General features: G+C 39.9%; 1 protein-coding gene across 2 annotated transcripts; it reads right to left on the reverse strand.

Annotated features, from left to right (window-relative positions):
* Positions 1–396: 396 nt before the first annotated feature.
* Positions 397–27,814, reverse strand: NEPRO (nucleolus and neural progenitor protein). Of its 2 annotated transcripts, none has more exons than XM_029604540.1 (9): positions 27,678–27,814; positions 25,302–25,456; positions 24,893–24,969; positions 24,640–24,771; positions 19,978–20,055; positions 15,915–16,279; positions 15,539–15,600; positions 10,416–10,684; positions 397–1,524 (listed from the first exon to the last, which is right to left on the reverse strand). In XM_029604540.1, the coding sequence occupies exons 1-9, from the start codon at positions 27,760–27,762 to the stop codon at positions 1,086–1,088; spliced, it is 1,662 nt and encodes a 553-aa protein (XP_029460400.1). In that variant the 5' UTR covers positions 27,763–27,814; the 3' UTR covers positions 397–1,085. The 2 variants fall into 2 exon arrangements, with proteins under 2 accessions (XP_029460400.1, XP_029460401.1); XM_029604541.1 differs by lacking the exon at positions 27,678–27,814 and adding an exon at positions 27,295–27,447.
* Positions 27,815–27,960: the final 146 nt, after the last annotated feature.

Consider the following 27,960-nt stretch of genomic DNA (forward strand, 5'->3'; position numbering starts at 1 on the left):
TTAAATGCTAACAATATTATAAAAATATTCTCCTGAAGTTAATGAAAACTTCCACCCTGTTTTTAAAGGCTGTTACATACGACGATTGCAGCACTAATGCTTTTGGTGGGTTATCAGCAATCTGCTACGTGGGTTCCTTTTTCCTCCCTCTCCTCCAAGTCTGACTCCTTCTCTTGGAGCTGTTCAAATCTAGAAAAACAGTGGTTTTTTGTTGTTTTTTTTTTAAGAGTCTTGTACATCAAGTGGCAATATCCACTCTGTACAAAGTACAGATCTTTAAGCAGCTGTTTTTTGAAATCCTCCAAACCTCAGGGAACAGTCACGTTAGAAGAGTCACAAATTTCCTCTTAACTCAAAGGAACTTACACTGTTCTGAACAGGACTTCAAGGAAAAAGTTACTTGCAAATAAAATGTTTATTTGATAAGGCGTAAATATTACAACGTCTGACACGTTTCTTTGCGAATCTTGCATAGTGTGCTTTGAAGAGTCAAAAGGGAGCAGCTACGGAGGGTGGCAGTAAACCTTCACAACCACAAGGTGGCACTGCAAGCTCAGGACAGGATTGGGTTACACCAGTTATAAGGCCCTTCATAATTCCGAGATTCCAGAAAGGAGCTAGCTCAGATTTCCTACTTTTTCACAAACCGATAGGAGAGATGCAGTCTACGGCCACACAATCAAAGGTCTCTCAAGTGAAGGTGAGAGAGGTTGCTCCGTGGGAGACCACATGGAATGGGATGAAAGATGATAAAACATCTAGTCGCAAAGTGGCTTATTTGTATTCTAAAGTATTTCTTCCTTCACTCTATCAAAAGAAGAGCAATAGCATCACAAAACTTGAAAATTGGTTGTCAGTGTTAAGGCAGCATTGCAAGATCAAACACTGACGGTTCAATGTCTGTTACAACATAATGAATCGCAGTCTCAAATATAACAATTATGCATAAAGTATTTTCTATTACAGTATTGCTTTTAAATGTTTTGTAAACAAATATCCTTTCCTCATCTGAAGAGCAATGATAGGGCTATTGCAATTACTCTAGCTTGTGTCTTCCATCTTCCTCCTCCTCATGAAGTGGCAATTCAAACCCTACCATAAAATACTGTCCTATCAGACACCCATTGAGGCAAATATATCATCGATCTCATCTTCATCCATATCTGCCTTAGCTCCGGCAGCTCTTTTGGATCCCAGTATTCCACTAACTTCCACCACATTTCTCTGAATGGGGAGCTTAGCGGTAATACAGTCCACGTTAAGGTTTTGGTCTGAAGACCTGCGTAAATAAGCATCATCAGTTCTTTGTGAAACGTCTGCGCAGAACTGCTGAAAGCAGTGAGCCTCACTGTGCAGAGAAATCCCACCTCTGGATTTCTCCCGTCGTCGTTTACTCTTTTTTTCTGGGACGCCTTTAGGAAGCTCCGGATCCTGGAGTGACCCGCCCGCCGGTAAAATCGTGGTTGCCTGTGCAGCAGGCACTTCCTTATAGACGCTTTCACACACCTCAGCTTTCTTTTTAAGCTACAAAAAAAATCAGAAGAAAAAAAAAAAATCTGAAACAATTGTACAAAATCAAATCCAGTTTGAGCTACATCACAAGGGTTCAAGAGGTATTCTAAGAAGTTTGAATAGGACAATGTACAATGCTCATCGATAATTTTCACAGAACTTTCCACTGGAGAGTCCCTTTCAAAATACAGTCCTGTATGTTACCTTGGTTATTCACCTTTTTTTTTTTTGTTCACTGTTTGATGGAAGTCAACTTTTGACATCTTTTTGCAGCTTGTTTCACCCTTAACACTAATCTCAACGCAAGCAGCTAAGTGGCACCCCTCGTGCCCAAACCCAATAAAAATCAATACTGTTTTTCTCTAAATTCTCCTCCTTCTCAGATGCTGTTCCTCCCAGGACAAGCTGGATTGGCAGCCCTCGCACATGGGCGACACCATCCAATAGAGCTTTGATGGGGCCTCGCTGGGCATGACCTTGCGGGCCGTTACACTACACATCCATGCAGACCCCCGTACGGTGCCTCACTGGGCATGACCTTGCGGGCCGTTACACTACACATCCATGCAGACCCCCGTACGGTGCCTCACTGGGCATGACCTTGCGGGCCGTTACACTACACATCCATGCAGACCCCCGTACGGTGCCCCTCTTGAAAATTTTCTTCATTGACTCTATATATTTATGGGAAGAAAGAGAAAGGTCAAAGTTTGGACTTCTTCTCCAGGGGTACCCGTGAGGGGTCCTATAGACTCTCATGTCAAAAGAGGGGTAAGTTACCCTTCTCGAAGGACAATTTCTGAAATATCATTTTCCTCCGGGTCACCAGAAGCATAAGGGTTGCAGCAGTTGACTCAACCTATAATGGCAGAGCTAAATCCTATAACCCAAGCCATTTCTTTAGGATCAAGAGATTTGGAGGGAATAACTGGTGAACGGGCTAAAGTGCATTTGGTATCGGGACCTAAGGAAAAGGTTACCGACCCCATAGCACCACAGAATATAACCCTACGAGAGGTATGGATAGCTCTAGATAATTTTCAAAAAATTTTGTCGAATTCAATTGAGCAAAATAGAGTAACCTTATTAGAATTTAAAAACGTAATAGAAGGACATAACACTCGTTTGAATCAGAGGAACAGGGGAAAACTCTGTCTACTCAAGTTGATGCACTTAAAGAGGTAAATAATTCTTGTATAAAGGATGGATTAGTACTCCACAGGCAGATGGAAAATCTGGAAAATCAGAATCGTATAAGAAATTTAAGAATACTGAACTTTCCGGAAACCAAATTGCTATCTGCTATGGAATTACTAAAAAAGTATTTGGTTGAGGTGCTTGCTATTTCTTCAATTGAGACATTTATTTCTAAAGTATATTATATTCCAAAAACTAGAATAGGGACACTTGTGGGACAAGAAGACATGGACATTGTTCAACAATCTCCTAATCTAACATCCTTCTTAGAAGCTTCTCTCGATGATATTCCACAGAGGTCAACATTGTTGGTTACATTTAGTAGAGAGAGGGACAAGAATTTGGTCTTACAAAAATATTTTCCTAATAAAAATTTAAATTTTTGTGGACAAAGGGTTCAAATATTCCCTGATGTCGCCAGAGCTACGCAACTAAGGCGAAAACAATTTTTGGCCTTAAAATCTAGTGTTGGCATTAGGGGCAACATTCTATCTAAAATTCCCTTGCAAATGCTCTGTCGTGCATCAGAAGAATAAATTTATTTTTCAAGATTCCTCCCACTTAGAGTCCTTTCTAGTAGATAAGGAATCAGGATGAGAATTTAACTGCAATTAATAAAATAAACTCCTACTTTCTGTAACGCAAGATTACAGTTTTCTTATAAATAATTTCTTGTATTGAAACCTCCCATGATGTGGACTAAATATTGGTTGTTTGATTATTCATTGTTAAAGAGGTAATTGCTTATGGTAGCTATGTTTATCAAACAAAATATTTTCCTGTGTTTTTTTACAATTGTAAAATTGTTGAAAAAACTTAATAAAGTATAAATTAAAAAAAAAAAAAAAAAAGGAATTAAAATCTACCCCTTAAATTGCATTTCTCTGAGTATTACATTTTCAGTAACCTGGTTTATAAGCATGAAGCAATATTTAAGCTCCTGTTTCAGAAATCCTTGTGAATTCTCCCTCATTTTTTTGATTGCTTTTAGTTCTATTAAAGTAAGCTATTGATTGCTGTGCTTTCTTTGCTCCTAAGAATTCTTCTTCAAAACATTGAAATGATTTAAGATGTTTCTTTACATAGTGCAAGAGGAGAAGAAACAAAAGAGCGTAAGCGAACCCAAAAGACAATCAACTCACAAAAAGGGGAGCTAGTTAATTATAGAAAAAATTTTTGCTCTTATTATTACATTACTTTTTAATTTGTTTTTTATTTGGTTATTTTTTATTATTTTAACTTTAAGACTAATTGAAAACGTGTGAATGCGCATTGCTTGACAGACCCCATCAAAGATAGAATAGCAACTGCATCAGCAAGCCAGACGGCGTCTCTTAATGTTATACAAAGAGCGCCCGGACTTCTCAATCATTTGCAATTACTTTTCAAGTGTTATAATTTTGAAAGACCAACCGGACTGATTGGAAAAGTCTCTTACGAAGGCACAGTCTATAAACACCGGTCTTGCTGAATCTCCAACGATGCAGTGACTTCGTTGCATGAGACGGAATAACAGGCTATAGCTACGGCTCTACTGCGGCCGAAGTTTCGCTGTAAACCAGCTTCATCAGGAGCCTAAGATCACAACATCATATAGTTCCGTCTTGTCAAAAAAACAATGCAATGTATTTCTGAAGGCACAGCTTATGCTGTTGCAGCCTTTTTCAAGTTGCGTCTTCAATTTCTTGTCATTTCTAATATCTCAGGACCATTCGGTCTCTCGCACAAATTCAAGAAGACTAGCTCCCCTTTTTGTGAGTTCTTTACATAGTGCCACAGTTTAGGTAAACATAAAAATCCGTAAGTGGCGACATAAATTTAAATTTATTAAAGAGATTTAAATTTAAATTTAAATCTCTTTAAATCTGAATTTCTTCAAATTCTATTAGTCTACGCACCCCCAAGCTTTCTTGAATCTGATCCCTCTCCTATGCTGGAAATAATAGCAGCTCACCTAAACTTAGACGCACCAGCCATTATCCTGGGAGACTTCAATCTTCATGTGGATAAGTCTCCTCTCTCTCCCAACTGCGAAGCCTTTCTCACGGCCATGACAGCCTTGGGATTCAAGCAACAAATTAACAAACCCACGCACAAAGCTGGTCATACGCTGGACCTCTTTTTTGCTAATTCCGGCATTTCACTCACAGAGCACCCGGAGTGCATTAAAGTCCCATGGTCAGACCATTCATTAATCTCCACATCATTCTCACTGTTTAAACCGAGCTACAATCTGCTCCCCCCTCAACCATTTCTTTACAGGAAAACATGCCCTTCGGAACACCTAGCTCCAGACCTCTCACTCATTGGCCTCTCCTCTCCTAACTCAGCTGTTCAATCATGGGCTAAAATAACAGAATCAGTAGCCAACACATTATGTCCCCTAACAACAAAAAATCCCAAACACAATGCGTCCAAGAATCAACCATGGTTTAATGAGGAATTGAGAAAACTCAAAACCACTTTAAGACAGAAGGAAAAAAAATGGAGAAAAGCCCCTTCACCGGCATCACTTCAGGATTACAAACGCTCACTACACCTCTACAAAAACAGCACACTAAAAACCAAAAGAGACTATTACGCCTGCAAGATCCACCACCTCATATTTGATTCAAAAGCTTTGTTCAACTACGTGTCCAGTCTCACAAAAACCATCACTCCAGCCATCCCAGATGACCAAGCACAGACTAAAGCAGATGAACTGGCTCTCTACTTCAATAAAAAAATCGCCGACCTCCTTATGAAGCTGACTCCAAACCCAAATGCATCCTACAATACCTCATTTTTCTACCATAACAAAGACTTCGCTCTCAACTCATTCGAACCCATCTCTACTGTGGACATACAAACGATCCTGAAGAAAATGAAACCTTCATCACACCCTTTTGACCAACTACCCACCAAAATACTCTTACTAATCCCGGATACTATTTCCAAAACGCTAGCGGACATCATTAATTGCTCCCTTGAACAGGGAATCTACCCAGATGACCTTAAAACGGCTTCAATAAAACCTCTACTCAAAAAACCAAACCTTAACACAAATGATCCCGGCAATTTCCGCCCCATCTCCAACCTCCCTTTCATATCAAAAATTATGGAAAAAATAGTAAATGCACAATTATCTAATTATCTTGAGGATCACCAAATTTTATCTCCTAACCAATTTGGATTCCGTAGAGCAGCAAGCACAGAAACGCTTCTACTCTCTCTCACAGACTTCCTCCTAGCCGGCATCGACAAAGGACACGCATTCCTTCTAATTTTACTTGACTTTTCGGCGGCATTCGACACGGTCAACCATCACATCCTTATAAACCTACTGGCAAACATCGGAGTTTCAGGCAGTGTTCAGACCTGGTTTAAAACCTTTCTGAAGAACAGAGGATACAAGGTAAAAATACACAACAAAGAATCTCGCTACCATCCATCTTCATTAGGGGTTCCACAGGGTTCCTCCCTCTCACCCACCTTATTTAATATATACCTGCTCCCACTCTGCCACCTTCTTACAAAACTAAATTTGAAACACTTCCTTTTCGCAGACGACGTTCAGATCGTAATCCCCATAAAAACAACCATTACAAACACTCTAAAATTCTGGGAGAGCTGTCTAACCGAGATTAGACAACTCCTCAACAGTCTAAACCTCATTCTCAATGCCTCAAAAACGGAATTTCTCATTATAGCCCCAGAAAACAACGACATCACCACAAACCCACCAGCTAACCTACAAACCTCACACATAAGAGACCTAGGAGCAATTATTGACAACAGACTAAACCTAAAACCATTTATTAACCAAACGACCAAAGATTGTTTTCATAAATTATACACCTTTAAAAGAATCAGACCTCTTTTCCACTCCAAAGATTTTAGAACTATTCTTCAAGCAATTATTTTTTCCAAGCTGGATTATTGTAATTCCATATTACTAGGCCTCCCCATCTCTCATACAAAACCTTTACAGATGGTGCAGAATACAGCTGCAAGAATGTTGACCAACTCTAGGAGATTCGACCACATCACCCCCATCCTGAAAGCCCTCCACTGGCTACCGATTCATTACAGAATTTTGTACAAGACCATCACTACTATATTCAAAGTCATGCAACTTCAGGCACCATTAAATCTACAAATTCCGTTTGAAAAACGCACCTCTGTCAGACCTACTAGGGAATATTACAAAGAAGCTTTACATGTTCCACACGCCAAAACCTTCCAACATAAATCATTGGAAGTCAGAGCATTATCCTCAGCAGGACCACGTCTATGGAATTCCATCCCATCTGAGCTACGCCAAGAACAGTGCCTATTAACTTTCAGAAAAAGGCTAAAAACTTGGCTTTTTAAAAAAGCCTATCAGATCTCTGATTGATCCATATAAACCCTACCCTTCAATCAGTCTATCCCATGTTACTAGAATCCCAGTGTAAAGACCATCACTCTGCCTTATTCATCATACTCTTCCTATTTTAGCCTCAATTTTTCCAGCCCATGATCACCTTTAGTCTTGCCTTTAATTTTGTACATATTGTAAATATTATTCTGTAATTTTGTTTTTTTTGTACCTATTGCTATATTTTTCTTCTTGCTTCCTCCTCTCCCAGTTGTATTTTCCTTGTTTTATTGTAACTGCTATTCCTGCACCAGTTCAGTTCATCTAGTTTTTATGTTCATTACACTAAATGTTAAATGTAAACCGGGTTGATGCGACTACCAGTCGTGAAAGCCGGTATAGAAAATAATAAATAAATAAATTCTTCTAACTGTTGAAAACTGTATATAATGTCTAATTTTTTAATAAACAGTTAAAACTCTTAACTAACTGGTTTAGGTAGTACAGTGATATATGCTCTAATGAAGTCACGTGGGAAGGTCCCTTGTTTGAGCACATCTATAAAAAATGTGTTCAGTGGTCCCACAATTTGCATATGTAGAAGCTTGAAATAATCATATGGGAAACCATCTGGGCCTGAGGCCTTACCTGATTTACTTTCAGCTATCACTTTTAATATTTCAGGAGCTTGTATTGGTTTATTGAGAAAGTCAGTTGATTTTTTGAAACCTTAGGGATTTCGAGATCTTTGAAAAAGATGTTTTCTTCTTATTCTCCCCCCAATTGATCTTCATAATAAAGATTCTCATAAAAGGTTTTAAAGATTTCACAAATTTCCTTTTTCCTAGTGACTATAGTACCTTTTCAATAAAGGTTTTTCCATGCCATACCTGCACTAAATTAGCTAAAATGTTTCCAGCTTTAAGAAATTGTGATCAGATTTTTGCAGTGTTTTAAGTGCCTACTGATGAAGGCAAATATTTAGGCTCTCTAAAATACTATTATATTCTCCCTTAGTTTCTTTAGTCTCGTGTTTCACCAATTTTGCCTTGGCCCGCTTCAATTTCTCCTCCGACTGTAGAATAGTCCTGTTAAGGCATTTATTTCTACTAAGTATGTATGATATTATTTATCCCCTAAGATCTGCTTTGCTCATCTCCCAAAACAACGCAATAATAATCTTCCAAGGGAATCTGGATTTCCTTTTTCAACCTGCAAATTCACATTTCTATGAACAAGAATAGCAACACCTGCCTTCTTGCCGCAGAAAAGTAACAGTACCTGACCCAATCTCTTTGTAATTTCTTACTTTCCATCTCAGAGATGTGCGTTTCTTGCAAATATGCGAGAGATGTTGAAATACTTTACTTCTTTTAACTCGAAAGCCTAAGCCATTAACATTCCAAGAAACTAATTTTGTAGCCTCACCTCTGAATGCGATCATGGGCAATTTCCATATTTAAAAATTTTATCTTGATATGGGATGCCCAGCCTCGTCCCTTATTTCTATTTCCTGTGCACAAGTCTCCATATAGGTATGTTGCTGCACTTTCTAACATTACCTTATTATCAGAATATAACACTTTGGGAATTATTTTTCCTCTAACTCTTATCCATCTGTCCTTCATCCAATGGATATTATTAGTATTACTGTCCCTCCCTCCCCCTTTCACTGGTTTCATATTCTTTATGGGGTAGATTTTAAAAGGAGCATGTGCGACCTACATATACGCACGCTATCTGGCGCGCACACATGTACACCCGATTTTATAACTTGCGTGCGCAGGCGTGTGCAAGTTATAAAATCAGGGGTCGGCGCACGCAAGGGGATGCACAATTGTAACCTTCGTTGGGATTGTTCATTGTGCCTATAGATTGGAAGGTGGCCAATGTAACCCCGCTCTTTAAAAAAGGCTCCAGGGGTGACCTGAGAAATTTTAGATTGGTAAGTGACTTCAGTGCCGGGAAAAATCATGGGAACTATTCTAAAGAACAAAATTGAAGAACATATAGAAAGATATGGTTTAATGGGACACGGCCAACATGGATTTACTCAGGGTAAATCTTGCCTCATCAATCTTTTTGAAGGGGTTAATAAACATGGATAATGATGAACCTGTGAAAGTAGTACATTTGGAATTTCAGAAGGTGTTTGACACAGTGTCCCATGAGAGACCCCTGCGACATTAAAATGTCATGGAAATGGAGGCAATGTCGTATTGTGGATTGCAAACTGGTTAAAAGATGGGAAACAGAGTAAGACAAAATCATCCATTTTCTCAGTGGAGAAGGGTAAACATTGGACTTGCCTCAGGGATCTGTACTGGGACTGATGCTTTTTAATGTAGTTATAATGTTCTTGAAAGGGTAATGACAAGTGAGGTGATCAAATATGAAGATAATACAAAATTATTCCGAGTTTTTAAATCATGTGACTTCTGATAAATTGCAGGAGGACCTTGCGAGAGTGGAAGACTGGACATCTGAATGGCAGATGAAATTTAGTAAGGGTAAGTGTAAAGAGGTGCATATGGGAAAAACTAACCAACACTGTAGTTACAAAATGTTAAGTTCCATATTAGAAATTACCAACAAGGAAAAGGACCTAGTGTCATAGTGGACAATACTTTGAAATTCTCGGTTCAGTGTATGGCGGCAGTGAAAAAAGCAAACTGAATATTAGGAAATGAATGGAGAATAAAACAGTGAATGTAATAATGCCTCTGTATCATTCCATGGTGAGGCTGCACCCGGAGTACTGTGCACAGCTCTGGTCGCCGCATCTCAAAAACACGGACCCGTGTTTCGCCAAAGGCTGCGTCGGGAGGGATGCCCAGAAGTTTCAAGAATTCAAGGCTCCCTGTGAATTCCGATAAAGAAATCCTTAAATAAAACTCTTCTGGGCATCCCTCCCGACGCAGCCTTTGGCGAAACACGGGTCCGTGTCGGGGGACCCCTTGTGTGTGAGAGACAATGTTGATTGTATACAGTGGAGTTGCCGTCTTTTGAATAAAGAACTTTTGGACATATAAACTCATTTGAAATCTGGGACTGTATCACTTTAATCCAGCATTTGTTGTGGTTCTAAAAGATATATACACCATACATAAAATGAAGAAAAGTTTATATTTAATTCAGCCTATTAAAATGTACTCAAATACAGTAAACATGCTCTGTGATACAGGTGTTATGATTCTGTGGGTCCAGCAAGACAATGAAGAGCAAGCAACTGGGTTTTAAAAAGATGAATGAAAAATTAACTTATTAGGGCTCTCTAAGCTCCTTTGCCATTTGTAATTTTCTAATCCATTACAATCCTGGATTTTCTTTCTTCCATTTTAAAATGTAAAATCAATGTGACACATACCTGTATCCCAATGCTTCCACGTATTTTAATCTGTTACATTTCAGAAATGTGTTTCCCAGAAAGGTGGCTTCTGATGTCCAGCGTTGGCTCCTGCATGAAACGACTACTTTTCTGAGCTCTTCTGACAGCTCCTGGAAAGATTGCACCATCTGAATTTTCAATACAAGTAACACTGCTCTGTCAGATCTCTTCTCTTGTTCTGACAAAATGGCTCCTGACCTTCTGCTGGAATTTTTGGGATCTCTGCATTTTATTCTTGAGGTGATATCCTGCAGTGGTACAGAGAGAAAATAAAGATACATTCCATCCTCACATAAACGCATAAAACAAAAGCGACACACAGGTCACATCTGACTGCGGAAAGGAACAAACCTACACAGAAAAACAGCAAAAATTCATTTTCTAGACATAAACAAAAAAATTCTGTTCAGACTTTAAAGTCCACAGTTTATAAACTGTCTACTCTAGTATGATACAAATAATATTTAATTGTACAGCAAGTAGACCCAGATAAAAATATGAATCACAACAAAAAGAGGCAGTGCAATAAAGTGAATACAGCCAAACAAATGGAACTTTATGAAAGTTTTATGGCTTAATCTAGGAAATTGCAAGGAGCACAATATTGTATATTTGTTGAAAAAAAAAAGGAGCAGATGACGGCTGAAATGCAGAACTTGCATGCAGCCAGATAAACCTTACTTTTGTGGAAGAATTATAAAATACTGTAGCAAAAGCCTGTCGAAGGACAGGGAAATACTGTGATTACATAGGAGGTGCATAACTGAGCTGCGTGATAGTAGAGAGCGGATTAGACAAGAGAGAGAGTAAAATACATTCAAGAAATAATTACTCAAATGCACAATACCTTTCAAATGATTTCGTAAAGTATATTGATTGAGGAAAAGACATCAACTGTCCCAAAAACTTGCATCGATGAACATTCAATAACTCAAAGTGAAATTTACTTTTAGCGCTAATTTCTTTTCCTCGAGCCCTGCTAGAAGAGTCCAGACAAGTGGCTTATACGCCTCTAAAAGCAGGTGGCAACTGTTTGCTGATGTCACCCTAGATAGGGTCCTGTGCTACACTAGCCTGCCAGTATTCACTGTAACAAGCTAAACTTCTAACCCCTCTTAACTATAGGACTTATCAGGAAAAGAAAAAGTGGCAATCTCCTCAGACTTATGAGACCAGTTAACTAGAAGCCAAACAAATTATAACATTGAAAAATCTCTGAACTATATACATACAGATATCTTCAGCAAGACCGGAAGTAACAACTTCCACAGTGGAAGGAGGACAACCAATGGGACAGTGCTATACCGGGGTACAAATTATATCGCAATGACAGAGAGGAGCACCCGGGAGGCGGTGTGGAGCTTTATGTCCGGGATGGCATAGAGTCCAACAGGATAAACATCCTGCATGAGACTAAATACACAATCGAATCTTTATGGGTAGAAGTCCCTTGTGTGTTGGGGAACAGTATAGTGATAGGAGTATACTACCGTCCACCTGGTCAAGATGGTGAGACTGATAGTAAAATGCTAAGAGAAATTAGGGACGCTAACCAAACTGGTAGTGCAGTAATAATGGGAGATTTCAATTACCCCAATATTGCCTGGGTAAATGTATCATTGGTACATGCTAGAGAGATAAAGTTCCTGGATGGAATAAATGACAGTTTTAACGAGCAATTGGTTCAGGAACCGACGAGAGAGGGAGCAATTTTAGATCTAAGTGGAGCACAGGATTTAGACAGGTAACGTGGTGGGGCTGCTTGGCAGTAGTGATCATAATATCATCAAATTTGAATTAATGACTGGGACAGTAAGCAAATCCATGGCTCTCGTGCTAAACTTTCAAAAGGGAAACTTTGATAAAATGAGAAAAATCGTTAGAAAAAAACTGAAAGGAGCAGCTACAAAGGTTAAACAGTGTGCAAGAGGGGTGGTCATTATTAAAAAATACCATTCTAGAAGCACAGTCCAGATGTATTCCACACATTAAGAAAGGTGGAAAGAAGGCAAAACTATCTCCGGCATGGTTGAAAGGGGAGGTGAAAGAAGCTATTTTAGCCAAAAGATCTTCATTCAAAAATTGGAAGAAGGATCCAACAGAAGAAAATATGATAATGCATAAGCATTGGCAAGTTAAATGTAAGGCACTGATAAGACAGGCTAAGAGAGAATTTGAAAAGAAGTTGGCCACAGAGGCAAAAACTCACAGTAAAAACTTTTTAAAATATAACCGAAGCACAAAGCCTGTGAGGGAGTCAGTTGGACTGTTAAATGATCAAGGGGTTAAAGGGGCACTTAGAGAAGATAAGGCCATCGCGGAAAGATTAAATGATTTCTTTGCTTCGGTGTTTACTGAAGAGGATGTTGGGGAGGTACCCGTAATGGAGAAGGTTTTCATGGATAATGTTCAGATGGACTGAACCAAATCACGGTGAACCTAGAAGATGTGGTAGGCCTGATTGACAAACTGAAGAGTAGTAAATCACCTGGACCAGATGGTATACACCTTAGGGTTGTGAAGGAAATAAAAAATGAAATTTCAGACCTATTTCAATTAATTTGTAACCTATCATTAAAATCATCCATTGTACCTGAAGACTGGAGGATGGCTAATGTAACCCCAATATTTAAAAAGGTCTCCAGGGGCGATCCAGGAAACTACAGACCAGTTAGCCTGACCAGTGACAGGAAAAATAGTGAAAAATGCTCTAAATATGAAAATCTCAGAACATATAGAAAGACATGGTTTAATGGAACAAAGTCAGCATGGCTTTACCCAGGGCAAGTCTTGCCTTGCAAATCTGCTTCACTTTTTTTGAAGGCGATAATAAACATGTGGATAAAGGTGAACCAGCAGATGTAGTGTATTTGGATTTTAGAAGGCGTTTGACAATTCCTCATGAGAGGCTTCAAGGAAAAGTAAAAAGTCATGGGATAGATGGCGATGTCCTTTCGTGGATTACAAACTGGCTAAAAGACAGGAAACAGAGAGTAGGATTAAATGGGCAATTTTCTCAGTAGGAGTGGGAAGTGGCGTGCCTCAGGGATCTGTATTGGGACGAGTACTTCTCAATATATTTATAAATGATCTGGAAAGAAATACAGCGAGTGAGGTAATCAAATTTGCAGATGATACAAAATTGTTCAGAGTAGTTAAATCACAAGCAGATTGTGATAAATTGCAGGAAGACCTTGTGAGACTGGAAAATTGGGCATCCAAATGGCAGATGAAATTTAATGTGGATAAGTGCAAGATGATACATATAGGGAAAAATAACCCATGCTATAATTACAGAATGTTAGGGTCCATATTAGGAGCTACCACCCAAGAAAGAGATCTAGGTGTCACAGTGGATAACACATTGAAATTGTCGGTACAGTGTGCTGCGGCAGTCAAAAAAGCAAACAGAATGTTGGGAATTATTAGAAAGGGAATGGTGAATAAAATGGAAAATGTCATAATGCCTCTGTATCGCTCCATGGTGAGACCACACCTTGAATACTGTGTACAATTCTGGTCACCGCATCTCAAAAAGAATATAGTTGCGATGGAGAAGATACAGAGAAGGGCGACCAAAATGATAAAGGGAATGGAACAGCTCCCCTATGAGGAAAGACTAAAGAGGTTAGGACTTTTCAGCTTGGAGAAGAGACGGCTGAGGGGGGATATGATAGAGGTGTTTAAAATCATGAGAGGTCTAGAACAGGTTAATGTGAATCAGTTATTTACCTTTCGGATAATAGAAAGACTAGGGGGCATTCCATGAAGTTAGCATGGGGCACATTTAAAACTAATCTGAGAAAGTTCTTATCCACTCAACGCACAATTAAACTCTGGAATTTGTTGCCAAGGGATGTGGTTAGTGCAGTTAGTATAGCTGTGTTTAAAAAAGGATTGGATAAGTTCTTGGAGGAGAAGTCCATTACCTGCTATTAAGTTCACTTAGAGAATAGCCACTGCCATTAGCATTGGTTACATGGAATAGACTTAGTTTTTGGGTACTTGCCAGGTTCTTATGGCCTGGATTGGCCACTGTTGGAAACAGGATGCTGGGCTTGACGGACCCTTGGTCTGACCCGTTATGGCATGTTCTTATGTTCTTACAGAGTAATTAATATAGGATGCAAAAACCGAAAGAAGAAGTACAGTATTGGAGGAGACATATATCTAAGCACAAAGGAAGAACAGGATCTGGCAGTGATTGTATCTGATGGTCTTAAGGTGGCCAAACAGGTGCATAAAGCAACGGCAAAAGCCAGAAAGATGCTTAGCTGCACAAGGAGAGGAATGGCTAGCAGATAAAAGGGAGGTTATATTGGCCCTGAATAGGTCCCTGGTGAGACCTCTCTTGGAATACTGTGCACAGTTCTGGAGACCGCACCTTCAAAAGGAAATAAACAGGATGGAGTCCGTCCAGGGGGAGGCTACTAATATGATCAATGGTCTTCATTTAAAGCCTATGGGGTCAGACTAGAGGAAAGACAAGATAGGGGAGATATAATAAATTTAAATATCTCAAAGGCTTTCATGCACAGGAGGTGAGACTCTTTTAACAGAAAGAAGGCTCATGGGTTGAGGGTGAAAAGGGGCAGGCTCAGGAGTAATCTTGAGAAATATTTCTTTACAGAGAAGATGGCGGTCCCAGAGAAGGGAAGTAGCTGGATGGGAGGATTTCCCCCAAAAAGAGAAGGGCAGAGCCAGAGGGGGCCTTCTGCCTGACCAGCCACTTCCCCCTTGGGAAGAATTATTGTTATCAACTAGAAGTGTCTAAACTTAATCTAAATAAGATTTTTTTTTTTTGGAGTTTGCCACTTGTTGGACAGATCTGAAGATATGCACAATGCACCCCCTTTTCCTGAATACGGTTAACTTTGTACCTTGTAGCGTTTATATCAGTTCCTGTTATGAGATTCACCGAGCCATACAATGTGACCAGGGTTGCCTAAACTTTTGCTCTGTTTTACTCCCTTTGGAAACATTTCGCTGGCTCATACAGTGACCCAAACATGAAATGTCTCTCTAAATTACGATTTTTTCTTCAAACAGCTTAAAAATATTACCACCCAGATGGGAGAAAATTAAGATAAAACAGTACAAACCTTGCAAAAACTGGTTTTAAGCCTCTTGCGCAATGTTTTCACATCAAATTCTGGCAGTGTCCCTGTAAAGGGCAAGGAAGACATTTGAAGAGAGAAAAAATGCACTTGCAGGTTCGGCACAGATAGATTCACCAGTAGAAAGTGCCGCAGTTCAGGACTATCCCATGCCTCAGCACAGTCTGCAGCCTGTCTAAACACCACCAAGGGTTCGAGGGATGACTTGCTAATGAGGGAAAGGGGTCTACAGCTTCACCAGCAGAGGAGGAAGACGTGGAGAAAAAGGGGAGACCCAGACGGCTCGGAAATAGATTAAAAGAGCTTAAGTGCATTCCAAGCAGGGAAAGCATTTCCATATTTACTGTCTCGGCGCTCTTACCCTTATCTCTTCTACTTTGCAGCACGGGCTGGCCGACATCGGATGCCCGTGTCCCAGGCAGCCGCATCTGTGGCGCTTTCCTCTTTCTGAGGGGAGCTCGTATCCCTGCCGCCGCAGGCACGGAAGAAAGTGCCTGCTCTGAAAAGAGCTTGCTTAGTAACCCGGTCGCCCCTCGCTGGGAATGGGTTAGGGGCAACTTCTTCTTCGTCTCTGAAAATGCGGGTCCCAAAAACGTTGCAATTTGTGAAGGGAATATAAAGCCATGAATGTAGGGCATTTGATGGACCCGTGACACCTCCTGCAGCAAACCAAACAAGGGTCCGTAAAAAGAGGCGAGCCTTTTCAGAATGCACTGGTGCATGACCCTGAGGGGGGAAAAAACAAATAATGTGTGTAAGAACAGGCATTGCATTTACAGTACATACGCCGAGCCTATGCCAAAATCACTCTACAGTCAGGAGTGAATTTCAAAAAAAAGAGTTGATTGCGTTAAAAGGCCCATATATGCGAGTATCTGGGCTGAGGGCACTCAACTTGTATTTTAGAACGGCCCAATTATGCGCATATATATGCACGAGCAGCCCGATTTTATAAGATGTGCGCGCTGCACAAAGTATTGCTTTTCTTTTTCATTCTTGGTCAGAAGGTTCTGATATTCTTAGATTAGCTTCATTCCTCTCTCAGCCACCTCATTACCCACTACAATGCTTCTCAATTTTTCCAGTCCATTTTTCCAAGTAGATGGGCAGTTTTTTTTAGAAAATTTGTGTTTACTGAAAATCTTGAGAAGCCCATCTTCAGTTCTTTGGAAATAAAATCATAGAAGGGTTTTTCTTTTAAACAATTGAACTCTTCACTACTAACAGGGTATTGTTTAATTTGATTTTCTGCATTGCTGACTTCTGTAGTCATCATTATAGTAGCCATTTTTTCATCACCAAAGAATGCGAATGCTGCAGTTTCTGGTGATAGAGACCATAAATGGTTTGCAATTTTTTTCATGGCAGCACTACTAATTTCTGGATCTATGCCCTTATACTCGATTAATTTCACTAAAAAATTATAATCTAGATATGGAGCTTTCAGAGCCAGTAGTGCTAGGAACCAGGCTCGTAGATACTGTTAAGAAGAATGCATGTTCTTCTGATTGAATCATTCTCTTTTTTGGTCATTTTAAATTGATCTTGGAATAAACATATATTTAGAGGCATAAATAGCCTTCGCCATCCGTCGAGCGTGGCTCACAGCTCCAGGAACGCGAAATGAGACTCCTTTTGGGGGGAGTACCACCGAGGAAGGTCATGGCCAATTCTAATAATTCGTGGTAATCATCTCTATACTGTTTATGACGTAACTGTTCTTGTAGAAATTTCAGCATACTGACACGAACATCTTCGGTGACATCTTCTATCCCACTACGGTATTTTTTTTGTTGTCTATGGCCGACCAGGTTTCCCTAAATCTTTTAAACAAATTCACATCTGGTCCGGACATTGCACCCATTACTGCATCAAAACTACTTCTCAAGACTAATTCAAAGACGTGATGTAGACATGGAAGGCAGAGTAAATCATGATCAAACATTTTCTCAAGATTTTTACAGGCATCACTTATTTGACCAGTATTGCTTGCAGTTGTATCAAAATACAATGCCTGTATTTTTTCCTCTATGCCCCAGTTTTCCACTGCTTGGTAAACAGCTACAACCTGATCTTCTGTAGTTGTTGGAATTTCAGGTATACCTAATAATTGTTCTTTGCCGTGAAAAGTAAAAATTATGGTTAATCTATCAACCTTTTCCGTGCCAGATAAAGCTGGAAGCAGCTTGCTATCCAGTGTAACACCAAAGCATTGCAATCTGCTAGATTAAATTTTCCTTTAATTTCTGCTTCTCTCTGTTCCCTGAATGCTTTCCATCGACGTTGAAACAAAGCATGATTAATAATTACGTTTTCAGTGTTACATCTGAAAGCCTCTGCTGCAGCCATTAGAAGATGAACCACATTTTGGTTGGAGATTTTGCATCTGTCTAGTGCTACAGACAGACGTGGAGTGAAAAAATCTAGTGTACCTCTCATACCTGAAATACTTGTTTTGCTCACTGTCATGGTATCACTTGAGTCTGGTTGTGTATCTTGAGCAGGTTCATTAGAATGGTGGCTGTCTTCTTCATCTTCACTATCACTGCTTGACAATGATGGTAGCTGAACCATGACGTTTTGTTCTATTCCCTCAAATTCTCTTTCTTCTCTCTGTTTCCTTTTCTATGCGTTCCTGGTTTTTTTCTTCACTGGCTTTAAATTTGCGATTAATGCCAGCCATGGAATCTGGTCGTCCTTTCTTGCAATAATAAAAACTGCTTATCCTCTTTGTTCTTAATGATGTTTAACGCATTCTCATGTGCAAAATCGAATAAATCATCTAATTTATCCAGGAATTGTTTGTTTTTTCGCTTCCACATCCAACCACTTCTATAAATCTTGCCATTCTTTATGAATATATATATGTATATATAACTTTTTCAACGCAATGATCTTTTCATTTTGGGGGAATTCGTCCCTTTTTCCCAAAAACTTCTTTGACAACTAAGGTTGCACTTTCTTTGACTGATTGAACACTGAGTACTTGCCGATTTGAAGGTACTTTTGCTCCTACAATTTGGTTTGTTATGTTTCCGATGAGACTACATTCGTAATCTTTCCGTAAGCAACGCAAAAGTCTTGACGTGGACTTTGATGATGATGCCATTATATCGCACAAATGAACTATACTTCTCAAAGAACAAACTCACTAATATGAGAACTTACTAAAATCTTAAGGCCGGATTTTAAAACCCCGGGGTTTACGCACATAGCCGGGCCTTCCATGCACTGGACCAATTTTCAATCGGGCCTGGCCATGCACGTAAACCCCAGGATGCGTGTAAGTGCTGGGGCTTTAAAAGGGGGCGGCGAGGCGGGGCTAGAGGCGCCCGGTACAGCGGCCATTTGCTGATGTGCTGGCACGCACATTTTGCTCCTGCTCCTTTGCAGGAGCGGACTGGGAGGGAACTGGGGAAGCCCGAGAATGTGTCGCCACGTGAATTTGCTAAATTATACCCCCCCTTTGCATGTGCCAACCTGGAATTTTATAACATGCACGCGCCGGGTAGAGCACGCATGTTCTTTTTAAAAATCTACCCCTTAATGAATAGAATTGTAACTTGAAATCTATGTCTGAACTTAGAAAACTGGCTTACTGGCTGTAAGACTTGAATTGTTGAGCGACGCCATCTATATATAGGCCTCAGAACTTTTTTAATGGTTTTAGAACCTTCTACAGCCTTCCACAAGCATTTTTTTTATTGCAAATTAAATTATCTTTCAATCATATTCTATACTTCTTTCAAAATAAGTATGATAAAGAAAATAAAAACAGTTTAATATAAAAAATATTGATTTTGTTAAAGTCTGAAACTTCAGGGCCTTTGGGGGCCATTTTAATATCTGAAATTTTACAGAAACAATTTTGGAGGTTGGGAGATGAGAAATATTTCACAAAATCATATACAACTAAGGTGCACTTGCACTGACAATTTAAAATTTCAATGTATGTACAAATGCCTATATATGGCCATTGAATGCTCGTTTTAAAGTTAATATCTTAGATTTTAGAATAGTCATTAGTACATGAAGCTGCTAGGAACCACAATAATTTAATAGCTTCAATTTGTTCTCACTCTCACATATTCCCTCTACCCTTTTCACATATTCAGAATACAATTAAGTGTACTCACTCCGTTTCTTGGAAAATTGATACATTAAATCAAGATATAATTGTTCTTGTGAAGTCACTAAAAATGTCCGATAGAATGAAGTAAAAGCTGCAAGAGGAAAAGCTCTTCCAGTGACAAGAACAGGAACAAAATCACACACATTAAAGACAATGAAAAGTAACATCAAGAAGGCTGCTCAGAGCCCTGCAAATAGCTTTCTCATCATAAAGCAGCTAAAGCCAGCAGACTTGAAAAACTTGTTACTTAAAATCAAGAGACAGATTTCTTATACACAAAAAATATACACACCATAAGCGGCTCACCAATCCTGCTATAACCAGATTCAGAACAATAAATTCTTCGAGATGCAGATGCTGAACAGACAAACTAGAAACTGTATTAAGGTTGAAAAACAAAGTTAAAATATGCTTGATAATTTTTTTCCTCGAGTCCTGCTAGACCAAGTACAGGATTTCTCTCCTCCTACTTCTCAGCTTATGGAGACACACGGCACTTTAGGGTCTGTAACCTTAGGTGACAGCTATCTTTCCTCCCCCCATCTCTTCCCGTCCCTCTGGGAAGGGGAAGTGCTACTGAAGATTACCGCTTATTTACCTATGTGATATGAGCAGCCCAGGAGAGAACACTGGTTCATCAGAATTAGACTTTTATTTATCAGACATTTTAGGTTTACCAGCTAGAATACAAACAACTTAGGAATTTTAGAGAAGACGCATACTGCAGTCCTTAACACCGCATATTCTTGTAGACAGAGCAAAACACAGCAGATAACTTTGACTTGCTTAGGATGTTAATAAATGTAGCTAACTAGCCCTCATAAATTCTACAAGATTACCATCATTCTTACTATTATATATATCTGGTTGTTAAAACAAGCAAAAACCACACTTTGAAATGTCTGTATGCCAATGCCAGAAGTCTAAGAAGTAAGATGGGAGAGTTAAAGTGTATAGCAGCAAATGATGAGATTGACATAATTGGCATCACAGAGACTTGGTGGAAGGAGGATAACCAATGGGACAGTGCTATATCAGGGTACAAATTATATTGCAATGATAGGGAGGATCAACTTGGTGGGGGTGTGGCACTTTATGTCTGGGAGGGTATAGAGTCCAACAGGATAAAGATCATACAAGAGAGTAAATGCTCAGTAGAATCTTTATGGGTAGAAATCCCATGTGTCTTGGGTAAGAGTATAGTGATAGTATACTGCCGTCCACCTGGACAAAATGGTCAGACAGATGATGACGTCATCACAAACGGAGCTGGACCGTTGAAAGGCACCAAGCCAGCAGGTGATAATGAAGGGGAGGGCTACCCACCAGTGCTGAACACCTTGTAACATCCAAGGTAAAAAAAAGACAAAAAAATTGAAAAACACTACCTTTGAAGCTGAGAGGAGAATGCTGTGGGGAAAGCCATGATTGAGAGACCCGCCCCCTCCCCCGTCATCACAAATGGAGCTGGACTGTTGAAAGGCATCAAGCCAGCAGGTGCCACTCGCCGAAGGGGCGCAACAAAGGGGCACTCCCCTTTGTGCAACCCTTAATGTTAACCTTTCCCATGTTTTTATCTCCCTTGTTAACAATTTCCATGTTTATTATTGTTCAATGTACTGACAAAGGAAACGCTTGATTTCCTGCATTTTTTGTTGGAATGTAAACCGATGTGATGTGTAAAATCGAACACCGGTATATAAAAATAAATAAATAAATAAATGAAATGCTAAGAGAAATCAGGGAAGCAAACCAATTTGGCAGTGCAATAATAATGGGAGATTTCAATTACCCCAATATTGACTGGGTAAATGTAACATCAGGACTTGCTAGAGACAAAGTTCCTGGATGTAATAAATGATTGCTTCATGGAGCAATTGGTTCAGGAATCAACAAGAGAGGGAGCTATTTTAGATTTAATTCTTAGTGGAACGCAAGATTTGGTGAGAGAAGTAACAGTGGTGGGGCCACTTGGCAACAGTGATCATAACATGATCAAATTTAAACTAATAACTGGAAGGGGGACAATAAGTAAATCTGCAGCTCTAACACTAAATTTTCAAAAGGGAAACTGATAAAATGAGGAAAATAGAAAAAAACTGAAAGGTGCAGCTGCAAAGGTTAAAAGTGTTCAACAGGCTTGGACATTGTTTAAAAATACAATCCTAGAGGTGCAGTCCATATGTATTCCACACATTAAGAAAGGTGGAAGGAAGGCAAAACGATTACCGTCATGGTTAAAAGGTGAGGTGAAAGAGGCTATTTTAGCCAAAAAAACATCCTTCAAAAATTGGAAGAAGGATCCATCTGAAGAAAATAGGATAAAACATAAGCATTGTCAAGGTAAGTGTAAAACATTGATAAGACATGCGAAGAGAGAATTTGAAATGAAGTTGGCCACAGAGGCAAAAACTCATAATAAAAACTATTTTAAATATATCCAAAGCAAGAAACCTGTGAGGGAGTCGGTTGGACCATTAGATGACAGAGGGGTTAAAGGGGCTCTTAGGGAAGATAAGGCCATTGCAGAAAGACTAAATGAATTCTTTGCCTCCGTGTTTACTAATGAGGATGTTGGGGAGATACCAGTTCCGGAGATGGTTTTCAGGGGTGATGAGTCAGACGAACTGAACGAAATCACTGTGAACCTGGAAGATGTAGTAGGCCAGATTGACAAATTAAAGAGTAGCAAATCACCTGGACCAGATGGTATGCATCCTAGGGTTCTGAAGGAACTCAAAAATGAAATTTCTGATCTATTAGTTAAAATTTGTAACCTATCATTAAAATCATCCATTGTACCTTTTTTAAATATTGGGGGCCACTGTAACCCCAATATTTAAAAAAGGCTCCAGGGGCGATCCGTGTAACTATAGACCAGTGAGCCTGACTTCAGTGCCGGGAAAAATAGTGGAAACTATTCTCAAGATCAAAATCGTACAGCATATAGAAAGACATGATTTAATGGGACACAGTCAACATGGATTTACCCAAGGGAAGTCTTGCCTAACAAATCTGCTTCATTTTTTTTAAAAGGGGTTAATAAACATGTGGATAAAGGTGAACCGGTAGATGTAGTGTATATGGATTTTCAGAAGGCGTTTGACAAAGACCCTCATGAGAGGCTTCTACGAAAACTAAAAAGTCATGGGATAGGAGGCGATGTCCTTTCGTGGATTACAAACTGGTTAAAAGACAGGAAACAGAGAGTAGGCTTAAGTGGAGTGCCTCAGGGATCTGAACTTGGACTGGTGCTTTTCAATATATATATAAATGATCTGGAAAGGAATATGACGAGTGAGGTTATCAAATTTGCGGATGATACAAAATTATTCAGAGTAGTTAAATCACAAGCAGACTGTAATACATTACAGGAGGACCTTGCAAGACTGGAAGATTGGGCATCTAAATGGCAGATGAAATGTAAAGTGGACAAGTGCAAGGTGTTGCATATAGGGAAAAATAACCCTTGCTGTAGTTACACGATGTTAGGTTCCATATTAGGAGCTACCACCCAGGAAAAAGATCTAGGCATCATAGTGGATATTACTTTAAAATCGTCGGCTCAGTGTGCTGCAGCAGTCAAAAAAGCAAATAGAATATTAGGAATTATTAGGAAGGGAATGGTTAATAAAACGGAAAATGTCATAATGCCTCTGTATCGCTCCATGGTGAGACCGCACCTTGAATACTGTGTACAATTCTGGTCACTGCATCTCAAAAAAGATATAGTTGCGATAGAGAAGATACAGAGAAGGGCAACCAAAATGATAAAGGGGATGGAACAGCTCCACTATGAAGAAAGGCTGAAGAGGTTAGGGCTGTTCAGCTTGGAGAAGCAGTAGGGATATAAAAAGGAGTGTATACTTTTAAACCATGATGATGTCATGCATGACCTATCACAACTATAAAGGGAGAGGTTAATATTCAAAAGCCATTTAGATGGAGAACACACAAGTTATCAATGTCAACTTTTGCAATATTCAGCCTTTTATCTGGCTTAATTACAACTATAATTTATCCAGATAAAAATCAAACATTTTGAGGGCGTGTCTGCATTAGCTGACCAAATTACAGTTTTATCCAGCTAAGGCCTGGATTTATCAAAATGCACTAAATATCGCCTGCGATAAGTAAAGGGGTGTGTTTTATGGTAATAGCAATTTATCGCAAATAAGTGCCAGAATTGTTGTATTTCCTACGTACAACCACTGGGGGGACCATTTTAAGCTGCTGGAGATCCAGCCTAGCTATCAGGGGCCTCCTACAACCACTGGGGAGGGAGAGAAAGAGAGAGAGAGAGAGAGCGAGTCTAGCCATAATACCCTGATACTAGGTAGGTAGTCCATCAAGCTAAGTTGAGAGAACATTGCACAAATCTCAGCTTTGGGTGAGTTTCCTCACTCCGAAGGTCATCAAATCTTATCAAGAGAGCACTGTTCTGTTCGTAGGTCTCACTTCGAATGTCAAAGTGGCCCCTAACCCCTACACTAATACCTAAACCTCACCTTGAGTGACTAGGAAGGCCGCTTATATTGCGGTATAAATACCTACCTAGTATGAGGGCATTATGGCTAGTCTCTCTTTCTCTCCCCACAAGAAGGGCCCTGATAGCTAGGCTGGCTCTCCAGGAGCTTAAAACTACTAAAAACGGCATTTGCGAAAACATCACAAAGCGCAATAAAGCTCTATTGCACGGCTTTACGCAAATGAAAAAGGTGTAGTTAAAATACGCGTTAAAGCCTTGCGATAGGGCTTCGCAAATCATGAAGCCAGTCCACTTGGCCACAAATCCCGCCCCAAACTCCTCCCTTTTTTCTAATTTGGATCGCACTATGGGTTATGTCGTTTTCGCGTGCGCTAAAGGTGTTTTACACATGCGAAAACGCCATATAGCAGTTGGATAATGACCCCCAAAGTTAGAGCTAGCCAGCTCGAAAAGGGCAAAGGATACTGAAAGGTTTTACAGCAACAGTCCAGCAAACGCAGGAGTAGCTTACAGCCTCCTAGGATCTTCAGACACACCAGTTCCAGAACAGGCTGGCTAGGCACGGAGATCTGAGCACCTTGCTGCAATTCAGGTTTCCTAAGATGATGGGGAGAGAAAAAAAAAAAAAAAAGATCACATTAATCGTTCACACCATTCTCAAAAACCTTACATGCAAAGGAGTTAGCATCTGCTAATAAGGACAGGAAATGCTACTAACCGCCCACACAATTCTAACATATCTTGAACAGCGCCTTCCAAATTCATCGCGGTCAAGCGCTTCAAGCACTGCTGAATCTGTTAAAAAAAAATAAAATTAAAGATTATTAAATCATAACTCCCACTTGGTAAACATATTCAGATTAAAACATCATTCTCCGGACAAGGCGTTCTCAACCCAGTCCTCGGGACACACCTGGCCAGTTAGTTTTCAGGATATTCACAAAAAATATGCATGAGATAGATTTGCATACAATGGAGGCAGTGCATGCAAATCTATTCATGCATATTCACTGTGGATATCCTAAAAACCTCAATGGCTAGATACGTCCTGAGGACTGGGTTGAGAATACCTTCCCCCAAACAATATTTTCATCATTCTGGTAATTGTGCCCTGTTTTTCTCCTCACCTGTTTAAGAGCCAGATACGTTTTATGGTAGCCCAGTCTGTTGTGGAAAATATATAGGATGGCGGGCAAGATTCTAACTTCTGTGTCCAAAGTTTTGCTATTAAGCAGGACTTGAACACTATGACATCCTTTATTGATAGCTACAAACAATTCACCTAGGGAAAAAAAAAAAGTTAAATGATGTCCGACTGTTCAGCTGTAAGTCTGACTCATATTGTGTGAGTAGCAGTTTTTACTTACCTAGTGCTAGCAATAACTACATAATTTAAAAATATCTTATGAATCAGAGAATACAAATATCTACCTAATTTAACGCGTGAAAGACGTCAATGTTTGGGTTTCATTAGTTTATTTTATCATTCTTTCACAGAAGTCTAGTATGGTAAACAGGAGAGTGAAGGGAAGGATTGGGATAAGCAACACATGGTAGCCAAATCCATAGTATGCTTTTCTAAGTTAAAGTTTAGAATATTTTGTTCAGGAAAAATATTTACTGAACCTTGAAGAAAATTATTATTGTTTGTTGGTATTAACATTCTGTCTGCATCACCATGTTTGAAATATAATAAACAAACATTTAAAATAAAATCAAGATAAGTTATTTAATTAGTTGTAAAATATATTCAATGCTAAAGTAATTTATTAATTAAAATTATGTCATATCCTAATGATACCACATGTATCACAGCCCTGTTTTTTTTAAGTGTTTGTAGTTAGAGTTAATAATACAGAAATATTTCCTGGATGGTTTTAAATTTAAAGATTCATAATTAAAAATGATTTATAGTTTCATGTATTCTAGTTACAATTTTCTATTTTCAACTAACACATTTAAGATTTGGAGGATCCAAAACACAAGGATTTGCAAAATGCCATTTGGTCTGGTTTCAAAGTAGAGGTTTCCCAATTGGTCTTGATAAACATTAATTTTTTGTTTAACATAATTTAATTATTGAAATTATTTTGATTTTTGACATTTATTTTTTTCTGATTTTATGCTTCGTCTGTCACTGGAGTATGAATTACAGCCCAGGGAAGGTGTCCCTCTTTAACACTGATACAGCTTATTTTGTAGATGGCTCCGCTCTCCATGATGATACAGGTTCACTGAAGGTTGGATATGAAGCTGGGCCTCTCTCGCACCCATGCCCATTCAGCACAGATAGCAGAACTGGTTGCCATTACCAGGGCCTGTTTAAGGGGAAAGGGCCTTGTGCCTCACTGTCTATACAGTCTCTCGCTGTGCATTTGGGGTTCTTCATGATTATGGCGCTCTATGGAGAATGAGGGGATTCCTAACTGGTAGAGAATGGTCATTTGTTAAAGACTTGCAAGATGAAATTCAACTTCCCTCTGAACTGCCAGTGGTTAAATGTGCTGGGCACAGCGAGGAAGACTCGGTTGGAACCAGCGGCAACAACCTGGCAGATCAGGGAGCTAAATATGCGGCCTTGACAAGTTACAACTGTGGGAGTTGTTGGACACCAGCTAATGTTACGGAAACTGCCTAGTGACAATGCAGATTTTAATTTCGACAATTGAGTTCTCTGGCAAGCACAGGAGAGGGATTATTGATTAAAGCACAGGATAAATTGTGGTTTGGCCCAAATGATGAGGTAGTGGCCCCACGATTTGTACTGCCCAATATTTTACTCACAATACATCAGGCTTCCTCAGCATTGATCACCATGTTTTTTTTCAGCATTGTTGGGGAACGAATTCAGTAGTCAAGGTTTTGGCCACTACAATATGTTCTTAGTATATGCAAAGCCATTTATACAAGGGAGCCAAAGGTTTGGTCATCACGCCTGCACATTTAAAGCACCCCCTAGGCTCCTTTTTACAAATCTAGGATCCAAAGACAACAACAAATCTGTCGTTGTCTTTGGATCATTAAAACCTTTCAAGTATCTGAAAGTCTGCACACTCCTATTTTGCTGTGACTGCAGCTGCTCTTTTCACTCCCCCAAAAGCCACCACCCTAGGCAACTACCTTGTTATTCTAAACTTTAACCTCGTTTAACGTCGGTCACGTAACCAGCAAGTAAGTGAGACCAAGGTGGAAAACTGCATTCTCCAGAATACTAATCTGCCGTTGTGGAGTTGTGTATTGCAAATAGTCTGACTTCATTCCACTAGCAAAGACTTAAGACTTGAATTTTCCTTCAAAAAGTAACTTCCCGGCTGCCCCTTTGACCAGCTAGGGCTCTGCGCATGCGCAGAAGCTGTAATGCACCCCCCACGTGCACAAACATGGCGCGCGCCGCGCTCCTTTCGGCCACTACTTCACCAGCTCCGGCCACCCTCCGGCTCCGGGCTGCACCGCTTGCGCTTAGTTGGACGGAGCGCAAACCCTTCGCGCCTCGTCGCCCGTACCTGTGATATCGGCCCTCGGCACCGCCACCGCACGCTGAATAGCGGGAAAGGGAATGCTTCCCCGGTTCCACGCGTCCGACGCCATGTTCGGGTGACGCAACGGACGGGGGCGGAGTCAGAGAGTGGAGGGGGGCGGGGGCGGGCTAATCCTAGCTTGAGACCATTAATGCTTATTTATCATCCTCAATTGCCGTCCTCGATGCCAAGCTCTGGTGAGCCGGTTCTCGCTCCGGCTAGCATTGTTTTATGTCCTCGCCCGCCCGCCATCTAATATTAGATGAAC

This window comes from Rhinatrema bivittatum, chromosome 5, assembly GCF_901001135.1.
Source record: "Rhinatrema bivittatum chromosome 5, aRhiBiv1.1, whole genome shotgun sequence".
Taxonomy (NCBI): Eukaryota; Metazoa; Chordata; class Amphibia; order Gymnophiona; family Rhinatrematidae; genus Rhinatrema; species Rhinatrema bivittatum.

Coding starts and splice junctions, on each gene's coding strand:
- NEPRO (XM_029604540.1), bottom strand. CDS start 27,762: ATGGCGTCGGACGCGTGGAACCGGGGAAGCATTCCCTTTCCCGCTATT. Junction 24,970..25,301: donor CGTATCTGGCTCTTAAACAG/GTGAGGAGAAAA, acceptor TTTTTTTAACAG/ATTCAGCAGTGCTTGAAGCG. Junction 15,601..15,914: donor GCAAAGTAGAAGAGATAAGG/GTAAGAGCGCCG, acceptor TGCCCTTTACAG/GGACACTGCCAGAATTTGAT.